At 40.9% G+C, this 13,679-nt stretch overlaps 1 protein-coding gene across 4 annotated transcripts in view; it reads left to right on the top strand.

Moving 5' to 3' along the window:
* The window catches only part of SEPTIN11 (septin 11), a 606,565-nt gene that overhangs the window by 573,835 nt on the left and 19,051 nt on the right, over positions 1–13,679 (top strand). Inside the window, exon 10 of one of the 4 annotated variants that reach the window (XM_078676377.1) lies at positions 4,084–4,151. The exons of 1 other annotated variant lie outside the window; for it this stretch is intronic. In XM_078676377.1, the coding sequence (XP_078532503.1) occupies positions 4,084–4,108 (25 nt within the window). In that variant the 3' untranslated portion in view covers positions 4,109–4,151. Of the gene's footprint in view, positions 1–1,427; positions 1,753–4,083; positions 4,253–13,679 lie in introns of those variants that run through there. 2 more of the 4 variants (XM_078676376.1, XM_078676378.1) reach the window with 2 other exon arrangements.

Here is a 13,679-nt window from a genome sequence, read left to right as displayed (position 1 = left end):
AGAGGCGTTTACTTGTTACTGCCCAGTTTCGGATCGCCCATTACCTTTTGATTATCCAGGCAAGGTTCTACGGTGTGGGCTTTGGCCTTGTCCAGACATATAGACATCTTTAGGTTTTATGGCGGTGTCCTTCAGTGTTCCTTGTTCTGTCTGTATTGCTGGGTGTGACTTCCTTCCCCTGCCTTTCAATGCCAGCGTCTTCCCCTTCTAAGTCGCAGCCTTCTGTGAAAGAAAGTGGGGTTAAGCATGATTAAAAGTAAAGACAAATCGCTTGAGTAAGTACTCCAATGAGGGAGCTTGATTGAATGTGTTCTTTCTGGAAGCATGGTAAGGTACATGAACTGAGCCTGGACAGGGGGACTCTTATGCAGTTAATTAAGCTCGGAACCTCCCGTTCCTTGAAAGCTTAGGACCTTCAAATATGTGGCTCCGGCTCCTGGTAAGGGAGGGCTCCAAATTCCTTTTGCTTTCTCCCTGTTTGTCAGTCTCCACTCTGCGGCCTTGCTGCTTGGCCTTACACTCTGCCTCTGAAAAGGTTAGGTAAGAGACGCGACTCGTGCTTTGTTATTCCTTCTTTCTTCTTTCCTCTTGCCTCTGCTGTGAGGATCTTGCATGCTTCCCCTCAGCCCTCGTCCCCAGTTTGACTGTTCTTGACGCCAGTTATTCCATTACTGGGGGTCGGTCTTGATGCTGAATTGTAATATACACACAAGGCTCAACATTTGTACCCTGTACATTATATGTCCAGTATTGAGCTGTTCCATCTAACGACGCTGTCTGAGGAAGAGAAGAGTAACTTACCTCTCTGGTAGTATTGACGTTGCGCAACTCGAGGACTAAAGTTTAGAAGTTAAGGGATTTTGAGATATTGCCCTGAAACCACTATGCATTTAGCCTCATTCCCCCACTCCATGGCATACTCTGCACCTGACAACTGCTGCTGGGGGTCTCTCAAAGAAATAAACGCATGGAGGCTGCAATGCAAATCTAGCCACTTCATTCTAGTCTAACAATTGTGTTCAATTTGTGGAGCAAGCTATTTATAATGATTTATTTTATGAACTGAATATTGAATGCCGACACATACACACAGATTAACTTTCAGTGCACCAGTACAATAAACTGGAAAAGGTAACAGTTGGTAAGTTACAAAAGAAAAAGAAACTAGATGTCAACTTTAACTAACGGTGTGTACTGACTCGTCATGTGTGGCTCTTGATGTTAGAGTATGAGATAATGTTCTTATGTCTTGATTAGTGCATGAGCATCTGCCGAAGGTGAATGCTGGAGTCTGGCTCTAATAATTGTTTTGGCAGCATTTTTCCTTTTTGAGGTGTAGCCTTGGGTTAATGGGGGTATTGAGGGCAGGCAATTTCTGTTTCTAATTATTTTGTGTTTGTTTTTGTTTTGTTTTCTTCAACTTGCAGTGCAAGCTTCACATAAAGCCTGGCAAGCCAAGGATGGTCCCGCATTCACCTGCTTTAGCAGTACTGTGTTTCTGCCATCTGTGTATTTGGGCAAAATAACAATTAACTCATTTAATTAATCGATCCTTTTGGGAGACTGGCGATGGGGTGAATGAATGAGGAAGATTACACCTCCAACTTGCATTAATAAAAAAGGTCATTTTCCCCCTTGCAGGTCATATTGGCTCGGTCTGTCAGTTAAAGACATAAACCTTTCCATGTTTCTCCAGTGGGAGTTCATTTCGATGTATAGGACAGTGTTCCATGCAAAAACAAAACAAAAAAACTGAAGCAAGCTGTGCCTTAGTTGATAAACACACATAAGCTGACTGAAGTCTTTTCTGCAGATTGCGGATCAGGAATGTGTATTCAGTTCATTTGTACAGCTGTAAAAAAAGAACAGCTTCTGTTGACACCATCCTTTACAGTTGGCAATGGATGGCATGTGCGCTAGTGCACCTGACAAGATTGCTGAATTATTACAAGTATGTCCATCTTGGGTGAACACTTGGCTGTTTGCAGTCATTTTTTTCAGTCAGCTGTTGATGTAGTCCACTCAGGAGAAAAAGACTGGGGTCAAGACTGAAACAGTCGTATCGCTCTAGAGATTTTTTTAAAATTTACAGTAGGGCAAGATTCTATGAATGAATCAAATGAATTACAAAAAAAGGTTCATCTGAGCGTTGTCAAAAATGATTTCGAACCAGGCAGTTGTGCAGACCAGCCCAATTTTATCTTCAATTTCACTTTCAAAATCGTGCCTCTCAAATCTGTACTTAGCAATAACTCCTTCCTGATTTTATATATATATATATATATATATATATCCTATGCTTAAAACATAAATTTAGGGACTTAAAATACTCACAAGCTACGTCCACTTTGTTGTTGTGATGTTAATCCTAATTGGTCCAGGAAATGATTCTGCTGGTAAATAATCCGGCTGATTCGCTTTGCACAGCAACACTGACCAAGGCTAGAGCAAGCCAATATTACTTGTGTGTTGAGAACCCAAAATGTATACTCGATCACCGAGTCAATGAAATCTTGAATCTTCTCCAGAAACACTCCCTATCTACTGCTAATATACCACGGAATAATCCACCTTTCGGGACTATCTGGAATAACATTTTGAGATATTCCTGGCTACCTCCGCATTCTCCCTTGCACCTGTTTGTGTGACTCCCCTCCTTCTTCATGTAAGCGGACTGTGGATGAGAACACCAGATTCATTTTCAGAGAAAACTCCAGCTTCTAGTCTGAACCATTTTCTTTTGTGGGGAGCAGGGTTGCACCTCTTAATCCCGTTCCCTGCGTTTGTCATCCCAGCCCTCCATCACATGCTCGCAGTGCGCGGCGTCCTGGTATGAGGTCCAGCGCTAACTGGTGGTGGGACTCCTTGACCTGAGGCTAAAGGGAGCACTGGTAGTGGGAAGTGGGAGCATGAACTGCTTGATTCTAGGTGGACATCTCCTTTTTTTCCTTTTACCTTTAGGTTTACAAGCGAACTTTTAACGTGACATGCTTCCTTTGACGTACTTGAAAGAAATTGACTTAATTTGTGTCCTTTTATATCTTTAATGCCATTTCCTTTCTGGACAGGGTCTTTCCCTTTCTGATACATTCCAAGAGGTGGCGGCCCATGTTTACTCTATGACTTCTGGATTTCTTTCCCTCCTGCTGATCTGCTGCCAGCTTTGCCCTGCTCATAGCTAGGTAGTTTCATGTTTCTTTTCTCTATAGCTCACAAATGATGCGCAAGTTTCACTACACTCACACTTACCAATTCTTCCTGCTTCCGTCCTCACATTGGGATGGTGAAAGTGGTGGTTTTGTAGATACAATCCGGGTACGGATTCTAGAGCAGGAACTTCACATGTTATTGAAACAGCCTAACTTGGATCTGGGGGGAAGGATACAAACACATCTTTCTTAGTATTGGAGGGTCGAGAATCACACTGATGACTGATGCAGGAACCAGTGGTCAGAGCGCACATACATTTTGCTAGACAGTTATTGCAGGCGGGGGCTTTGAGCTTCCCTCTGTCTGGGAGCAGGGACGAAGCGGATTGATTTTTGCACAGATACCAGCCAGTGTGATGAAAACGGAATCAAATTCTGTTTTCCACTTTTCTGGTTCGAGGTATGATCCGCAATTTGTTTTCTCATAGTTTGAGAACAGTTTCCTAACAATCAAGCTGTATGTGGTCACTCATTGCTTTTGCTTTCTTATGCCTGACTGCTTCTTTTTTTTTGTGTTCCTTGTCTTATACGCTAATTTGTTTTTAACTGTTTTTCTTTGCCAAGTAACAGCATGATGACTAATGTTGGCTGTCTTTTTGTCTAGTCTTAACGTACTTAAATAAATATTCTATCCAGTTTGCCTTAAGGTGGGAGGGGGGAAAACACACGTAGAACCACTAAACTATTCAATTTTGAGCACTGTAAATGTATTTAAGTCCTTTCTTGCCTACAGAAAATCACTACATAAAACTCATAGCTCCATAGCCTTTGAAAGCTAATTGCCTGTGTTTTTTGTATATAACCCATAGGCCTTGTCTTGTTTGTTACTGCTATACCTCTCTTTTCTTTCTGTATCTGTTGCCTCTTTTCACAGTAGTCCTTGGCTGTGCACGGAATAAATGCTCATGACAAATCTATCCGGATGTGCTCTCACCACTGCATGTAAGTATGGTATAACCTCGCAACTTTTATTGCCATGTACTTAATATTTCCAAATCTAGTTTTTTTCCCTTAAAAAAAGCAATTGTTTTTACTTCAACTTCCCTTTCTTTTACGTCATGGGCAGCTAGACTGAGCACACCTTGACGAATTCATAAGACCGCAGTTTACAGAAGGTCTCCAAGGAGAAACGACACAACTGAATACAATTTGGATTGATTCTGGCTGTCAAGTATGATCTTGATAGCTGGCATACCTGGCTCCAAGGGTGACCTCTAAATCTTGATCAGTAGCTTAGATTTCATTAATATCATTCATAGCCATTGATATTAGAAGAGGCTTTGTCTAACGCACCAGTAATTTGCGTTCGGACAGGGATCGGGACAACGCTTTTCCCAATAATAGGAATTCAAACAGTTGCGCTTACCAGTGAGTTCCCGAAGCACACGGGCGCTCCTGCAAATCTTGATGATGGACGCTACTTCTAATATCTTAGTGCGTCCAAATAGAGAACTAACTTCTGCTTGACTTATCCCTGGACTGGGGGAATTTAGCTCACACATGTACTGTGACCAGTAAAACTGCTCAAGGGAAATATGATATTGATCAGTGTTTGCCTCAGTTCTTCATTTACCCACCAGTGTTATTTGACACATGGGCGGTGTTCCATAATCACTCCGCCCACCTGTGATCATTTGCACTATTTAAATAATCACATTCCATTCTCTAGTGAGTATTGAGTGATTCATTTAGAATATTGCTGTCTACAAAGTTAATTGCATTGATACATTTAGAAAACCTTAGGTTGTTGTTTGCACCCTTGGTAGAAAGTATGAGAAAAAGCACCCTCAACTGTCCATCACCATAGTGCTCAGCAGCAAGCACAGATCCCTGTGTGAGGAGGAGAGTTTAGGTTGCACTCCATAATCCAGTCCTACAATCTCCCTGATGTCCAGCCAGAGAACCCACTGTGATGGTTTGCAGTGGATATCCGTTGCCTGCTAAATTCACTGGAACCCATCACCGGCTCTAACAAGTGCTACTGAGCTCAGTGCCCGGTGGCTATCTATTGTAATCACTATACCTGGGGTCCGATCAAAACCAGCATGGTAGAGTAGTTGCTGTATCCTTGTGCCACTGTACGTCTTTTCATATCCAGTGCCAACAGTATCTTACCTTAAGAGCAACAATCACAACCCTCCCTCTTGCTTTATATGAATCTCCATGTATTTGTAAATCCCTGGGATGTTATGCTTTTTCGGTGTTGCAAATGTTCCTTATTCTTAATGTTTGTTTCAAGTTGAATCTGCTTCTGTTTCCACTTTTATCCACTGGTTTTGCGCTTTTTCTTGATTTTCCTGAAATACATCATTCCCCATCCTCATCATCTTTAAGATTTACATGAATGAAAGTAAAACTCCATTTCCACTTATAGCGTTTTCAAAAGGACCACTGGTACATCTGTGTCTGTACGTTGCATATAGCATGCTATTCATGGGGTTGCCATGCCATTAACCCTTTCTATTACCTACCGAATATAGAGCTGTAAACAGCAGAAGGAATAATGTTATTTGAATGCTTTTTTATATATCACTTGCTTCAACTTGTACTCTAGTAAATACCTCGACAGTGTCTTTTTGAGGCCATTTTATAATGTACACAAAGCGGTAATGCAGTATTATTGTAATGTATGTATATAATTGATGTTTGTTAAATGTTTGATTATTGGTCAAACACATTTCATCTTGAAGTCGAAAAGTACACGCCATGAATCATTAGTGGGTACTGTGTATTGAAGAACTCATTTTCATGCAATGATGTGTGCCGGGAAGTAGAATAAAACATCTTGTTTGTGTGCACGTTGTCAATCATTTTGTATTCCTTTGAGTGTTCTGGTTGTTTTTTCTTTCATGCACGACAGTCCAATTACATAATCTGGTAAATCTCCTGGGAAACGTTCTCTAAATATTTTTCTTTTAGAAAAGGTAAGCTTGTTGAAGCAAATCAGTATGTGTCTCTCAGGGTGGAACCCCGCTTCCCATCATGTCATAGGTGCCTTCGTCCTAAGAGCGGTCCATAGTACTGGACCTGCATCTTGTCCTGGTCTTGAAATGGCATCACCTGCTGATTGGACTCTTTACCTTTAAAGCTCCACGCCGAAATCCATGGGTTACTGCCTCTGGGATTCGCCTCTGAGTTGTGTAAGCCCAAATCCTTTTAGCTCGCCTTTGAATGTTTATTTTTATAAACAACAAGAAGGTCATCAAAAGAAGGGCTCCTGGTCTCTACTATATGAGGTCTACAACATTCACATTTCCAAGCCAATGCAGGGTAGGTAAAACTGCTGATTTTACTATTCACCTCCGACAGGTGTAAAGTCCATGAAAGAGAACGATGGGGGTTTGTCCCTGGTAGTGACTGACAGGACTGAAACACAACTTTAAATGATGGCACCACAGAAGTGGACAATTTGCTGAGTAAGGTCCAGCTCTTGTGAAGAGCCCTTAAAAGGGTCCTGCCTCCCTCCGCTCACTGAGTTTGCCAGCCAGTTCTTGAATGTTTTGGTCATATCCTTTGTGTGTTGGTCCCAGAAGTCAGCGCATCCTACCCTCAGTGCCTGTACACTTGTTGGCCTTTGGGTGCTATTTTTCATGATTAAGATTGAGCAGAGTTCAGGCTCACAAACCTAGAATCACTCACTGTCTACCAGAGGCAGAGCAAGTCAGCATCTTCTTTAGTGTATTATTTGTGAGTAGATAGGGAGGTTCTGAAAACATACACACTTTTAAGTGGATACCCACAAAAACACCTATGTCATTCTAAACCTAATTATTAGGTTTTTATGCCACAAAGACCTCTCAAACTTGAAAACCCAGGAGAAAATGAAGGTGGTTTTGTAGATCAATGCAGAGTAGTACATATGGTGGAGAACTGGCTAAATAGGTCTCACTTTCTGTGGGGTTTTCCTTTTTGAAATGTAATTATTAGTATTATTTATTTACTCATTTGTATTGCACAGAGAATCATCCTCGGGGGGACCTCTCGGCACCAGAGAGGAGGTCACCTAATGAGCAGAGGGATCTTGAAACAGCCAGGTCTTAAGCAATTTTTTAAAGGATTGAGCATGCACGAATCTCATCAGGGAGACTGTTCCAATGAGCTGGGGCTAGAAAAAAAAAAGCCCGACCGCCCATTTTGGCTTTCTTAATTCTTCTCGTGCATTTTGAATATAATTACAATGTAATATTTAAGTAGAGAAGAATCAGGTTGCAAACAATGACACGAAATCTGATAAAAATAAAATCTGTAGCCCTCAAAATTACTTTGAGAAAATTTTTGCTTATAACTTACAAAAGTATTTTCAAAACGAGTTTCAAGATATTAGACTGAGAAAACTGGCTTTTAGTAAGTCTGACCTCACACCTGGAAGTAATTAAAAACTGACATTGAAATGGGTCGCTATCGGGCTGGATGTTCATGTCGTTAATTATCTTTTCTGACAAAACACAGCTCCATTTCTAAACAGTGACTATAACAACTGTTAGGGTATTGCATGTAAGCGATGTAGTTCATGTTTACATTTCATGTATTAACATAATCCTGCATTCCCTGCGAGGGTTTGCTACATTCCAGGGTGTTGTGTTTCTCTCGTTTCTTTTTTCGTGGAGCATGTTACTGTTAGAAAGTGCATACTGAGAATTCGAGTCACCACTAGTATCTGTGTGAGTTTCAGTTGTGAGTGTTTGTAAAGAAACGCAATTCAGAGCTCTGAAGTTGAGATCAAAGGCAGTGTGAGTTTTTGACAGTACCGGTCAGTGGGTCATGAAGGTGTTAAGAATACAACCATTTGCAGCTTGAGGTCTCCTCTAAATTAACATGCTTCACAAAATTCTGACATCTAGTAGTTGGGTCTGGAACTGTCTTTGTTTTCCTAAAACTTTGGCCTATTAGCTTTCGGGTAGGAGTTGACATAGGTGTTGCCCCATATGAATTTATTAGCAAACCCACAATGCCCATGTGCATCCCCACCATGTTAGATTATTTTTTCCGCCGTTGGGTACAAAGTGCGTTAAAGAGCTCGTAATGTTTATTTCGGTGCAGGTCGGCGAGCATTCCTTAAAAAATAGCAGAAAGCAGATGAGGGAATAGCCGGGATGGCCGCTCAACGCTGGAGGGAGGCTTATCAGGGGATTGTTGGGGGGCAATCAACATTCAGCTTCTGTGAGGTAGTCAAGATGGGATACCTGGCGTCCCTCAACACCATTTTAGAGCATGAGCACACTCTTCAAGTTTTGCCCAAACCACCATCAATAGTTGGCTCTGAACGATGAACACTCATCCTGTACGTTATGTCTGCCTCATGACCATAAGTTGGAGAACTGCTTCCATGCTTATAATTTAAACCAAAAACGCTGGTTCCCAGAGACAAAATTCTTTTAGCACAAATGCAGATTTGGCAGGCCTATCTGACATGGAAAAGAAAAGAGTGCTCTGTCAGTGGAAGGGATGGGTTTCTCTGATAATGATGATATGGAGTCACAAGAGGCTTAGTGGGAACACCAAAGTCTCGAGCTCGAGAAATGAGGTAAGAAAAAAACACACCGGAGAGACCCTAAACCCACAGTGCTACATGCCCTTAAAACACCTGAGATGCGACGGAAAAGGTATCCAAACATATGCCCAAGATGTTAAGCTCAAGACAATTTAAGGTCCTTCCAGCAAGAGCATAGACGCACATATGTAAGCCATCAACACCAAAGAAACATGCAGTTGAAGGAGCTCAGCGACCTTTCCTTCCTACCAGGAAAGAAAAGCTCACCCGTACGTGCCCTCTGAAAGACGTTTCCTTGACTTCAGAGGATGATTAAGCATGGAAAGGGAAGGAGGGGCGGGTGCCCTCGAAGGAAGAGGTCCACGGGCAACCTAAGACATGCAATGTCATCAATGTTTAGAGAAAGAAAAGGGCTTTGGAGGCAGAAAATTTAATGAAGAAGAATAAAGCTGTTATATCTTGGAAGGAAGCAACAAATCTGGCACAGGAGTTCATCTCGACAGAGCAGGAAGAAACACATGAGACAGGTCAGGATATAGAAATGGGAAAGAGGAGTTAATTTTCAGTGCTGACGCCAAGGACTTAGCGTTCCACAACATCCCACAGGGAGAAATGTTGTGGGAAGATATCGAGGCTGACTCGCCTCAGGAGGAGATAGAATCTATCCCTCAAGCCCATCCCCTCAAGATGATATCCCCACATACCATGCAGTTGTAAAGAGAAAACAGTAGAAGCATTTGGAGTGGAGATGGAAGTGGTCAAAGAGAATACAAGTTTTCTTCATGAAACACTCAGTCAGGTTTATAGAAAGAACCAGTACCTCCTGATGCTGCCCAGTATAGTACAGTAGTGTGAGGAAATCTTCTTGAGACCATCAATGGCATAAAAAAGAAATACAGAGCTTCCACTCAAGACCCTTAGTAAATGCAGGGGCATGTCAAGCCAGACCCACTTATTGTGTCCACGGCTAGAAAAAGGGCCATGTCCCCTGCAGGTATCGGAAAATCATAAAAATGTTACTAGGACTGCAGGTCTAGTAACTTGAATAATCTACTTGACCTAACTGTAATGTACTTGACCTGTAAACTGGTCTCAAATTGTGTGATTCTAGGCAAATATTCTATTTTACAGTACCATCTTTTTAATCATTATCACATTTGAGAGCACCTTCAACTATGTGAGTTCAACATTTCTGCTGTGCAGAAAACCTCATTTGTTTGATTAAATAGACTAAAACATGCTGCATGTATAATAAGAATCTAGCCCACATGTAGTGTACATATGATCCCAGACTTGCCTCCTAGTTCACTAATAGCATAGCTATCAGGGGAGAGGCAGGAGTGTTTCTCAGTTCATGTTTAAAAATTCACTTTGAATAAATATGGGGCCATGTGTATAGAATTTAGGGATTGCAATTCCCTAATTGCGAATCACAATTAGGAAACTGCAAGCCCAAATGTACAAAAACATAGAAGTTGGAAATAGCAAATACTAATGGTATTGCAATAGACCTATCTCATGAATATTAATGAGGTAGGTTGCAGTTTGCGACCCATTAGGAATTGCATCCCTCACAGGGATATTGGCTTGCTGGGGTCAGCAGACAACTGTGTGTCATTGCTTTTTAATAAAGCAATCTATTTTTTTTAATGCAATCCGTTTTCCATAAAGGAAAAATGGATGTATTTAAAAAGAAAGAAAATGAAAGGTTTAAGTTTCATTTTTTAAGAGTAGGCAGTGGTCCATGGGACCACAGCCTGCTCTTTTAAAAAATATTTGTATCAGCATTCACAAAGGAGAAGGGGTCCCATGGGGACCCCTTCCTGTTTACAAATGGTTGGGATATTTCCCGACCGTAAATTGGTTGCAAAACATTCATACGTACCACTGCAAATCGGTATTAGGAAGGGACTCCCTAAACACACCCTTTCCAAATACTGATCCGCAAACCCAAATTGGAATTCGAAAACATTTTACTGAATCACAATTTGGTTTTTTTACATTTTGAAAACCTTTTTTGCGGTTGCAACTTACCAGATTCTGCTAATTGGGATGTTTGCGACCTCAAAAAAGGTTTCTACATAGGGCTCTATAGCATACTGTGGTAGAGCACAGTGACTTACAGACAGTAAATTTCCCATTAATATGACCAAAACATTCCCATTAATATGCAGTTTTTCTGATAAAACGGTATACTGTATAAACGAAAATCTGTGAAAATTGGGTTTCTGCAAACACATTTATCATTTGAACATCACCAAGTAAAGTGTTCTGATTTGTTCGCATCCTATTAAAATATTTTTTCTTCCCACAGAAAATAGTCTCTCATACCAATTGAATTATATTGTGAAATATTTGTAGAGTTCACTTATTAGCTATTTAAATGCTGTGTGTTAGAAAATACCTGACAGCCTTTGATTTCACACATTTTGTACAGCAGGACAGGCAGTTCACTTTACAAAACGCTGGAGCTCTGCAGTCAGAGAAAGAAAAGTAATTGTAAGAAGACATAAACTGACCTCTGACCCCCCTCTCTGAACACAGAGCAAATGTGACAAGATTTTCAGGCATCCTAATTGTTTCTTTACTTTCTGAGTGAACAGAACAGCTGTTCATTATCACCTCACCAGAACGGGCTAGTACGCCCTAAATACAGCTTGCCCTGATGAAATCTGACTCACCATAGCAAGTGGGCGAATTGTTTTCTTGAGGCCTACACTGCATCCATGGACCCCACCCCCTCCCCGTCTGAAAGAGAGCAAAATGATGGAGGTTGTCGGAAGGAAAATGTAGAGAGGCGCTGCTATGCAATGGTGGACTGCTAACTTAAACTGCTTGTTAAACTAGCATGTCCACCAATACTTGGAGGACTTGGAACACCTTATATCACATCTCTGAGGAATGCCACAAAAAGCATAAAGTATAATTGAGGGGAAGGGGGGGGGGGGGCAATGTTGCCAAATCCTGGCCGAAGTTGACCTCTGAAAATGCGGATCCAGCAGGCAGACAACTGGCTACGTGTATGATCATGAGGAGGAATGCATATCTTATGTTTTAAATCTGAGCATCAGTCAAGTATTATTGACATGCCCCTCACTGGGAATCAGCTTTTTGGAATAGGCATGGGCCAAATTCTGGAAGAGATAAAAAAGGAACTTGAGACAGTGAATGTGATGAGAGCCCTCCCAGTTTACAGGCTCCCATTCATCAGATGAAACCTCCATCGAGGAGAGGCCAGAGGAGGCCACTATTTAGGAACACAAAGTTGGAAACAACCAGGGACCAGCCAATACCCAGTTCCCCACACAATGGCAACAACTGTGGGAGAAAATTGATGGTACCCCAAAATTGAGACACCCCACTACTTACCCCACCTGCACCTCCCACGATTTACTGGATCAGAAACAGTTTTTATCCACATTTTCATGAAGTGATGCGTCCATGCATTAAGACACCTCACAAATCATCAAAATGTAGCTCATTAAAAATTCCAATTTAAGGCTATTTTGAGTCCACTCAATAACTGAGTTCAAGCTCAATGAAAAGTTAAAGCGTATTATTACAAAATCTAACCTTCCCTTCCCCACCCCCTGCCTCCAGCGTAAACATGTGGACGTATTCCGATTCTTAAAATTAATAGGATTAAAGCAGGTTCCTCTGCGTTTCTGTAGTAGTCAGACCCTCAGGACAGCTTTATTATTGGTTTCTTTATCCGTTGCTTAGTTATCTTCTTTTATTATATTGCACACCACTTTAGGTGTTGATAGGACTACAGTTACGACTCCCAATTGTCAGTATATTCATAGAGCGCTAAATAGTCATAATCCTTAAAATCGCCATAAATATTATTTGTATACTCTGGTGTTTAGCATCAGTCACAATATGAGGTTCACTGGATATTTTTACGAAACTTTCTTTAGCATGATATGGTCTTTGATTACTTCAACACTTTTATATGTCATTACCCGTTCCACACTGATTTGGAGAGGTGTTGGAAATGTAGTTTAATATACTCAAATGTGTGTATCTTATATACATGTTTGTATCAATTTAATCAAATGTCAATTACAATATATTTAAATAAAGGAAGGAAATCATCAAGTTAATATAAATCTAATTTTACATCAATAGAAACAAGAGCAGCTGCAGAAATAGTGCTGTTAATCCGATAAATACTAAGCAGACACCAATCCAGCGCCAATCTACCCTAGCTAATGCAATTACTCCCATGCACCTTGGAGCAAAAGGCACCATCTTAAATTAGACACACACCCTCCTGCAATGAAAGAGTTAATAATTGAGAAACCTCTGTCTGCATGTATGTGGCGCCTCACAAAATACACTACCTTATGCGACAAGTAAACAAAAATATGTCGATCTTGGATTTCGACAAATCTTATAATCAAATCCACAAAATAATAAAACAAAATTTTCTTCATTATAAATCACAAGTACAAATAATTCATCAGAATCACAGTAATCAAACCACCAATTGAATAAGAATTGCATAACAAAGTATCTCACACACAGCATCCATCTCAGATGTAGACTTCAACAAAATAGCATAAACACGTTAGAGTCACTCTGTCACCAAAATCATTTCACCCTATTCATACTTACACTCCAGATCACTCAGGAACAACACTGCAAATCAGGTTTCTCTGCAAAATCTCGATCCTGGATACTCCACAAGGGATAATCCACTAATGTCTACGGACTGGGGAAAGAGAGATCTGGAAACTACAGGGTCTCTTATAACAAAAGGAGTTGTTCTTAAACGTGCAACCATCTTCTGCTACCAAATTTGTGGGACCAAATCGAGGGAACCCCTGAATTGAAACATCCCCAAATTTACCTACACTAGACCTCCCGCGATATACTGTATCGGAGACGGTGTTAAACCTCAATTTCATGAGGCAATGTGTCAATGCCTTAAGGCACCTACCAAACATCAAAATCAATCAAATCCAATATAAGGA

This window comes from Lissotriton helveticus, chromosome 2_1 (genome assembly GCF_964261635.1).
Source record: "Lissotriton helveticus chromosome 2_1, aLisHel1.1, whole genome shotgun sequence".
In the NCBI taxonomy this organism is placed as follows: domain Eukaryota; kingdom Metazoa; phylum Chordata; class Amphibia; order Caudata; family Salamandridae; genus Lissotriton; species Lissotriton helveticus.
The sequence above is the reverse complement of the archived record's forward strand: the minus strand, read 5'-3'. Positions and strand labels throughout refer to the sequence as shown.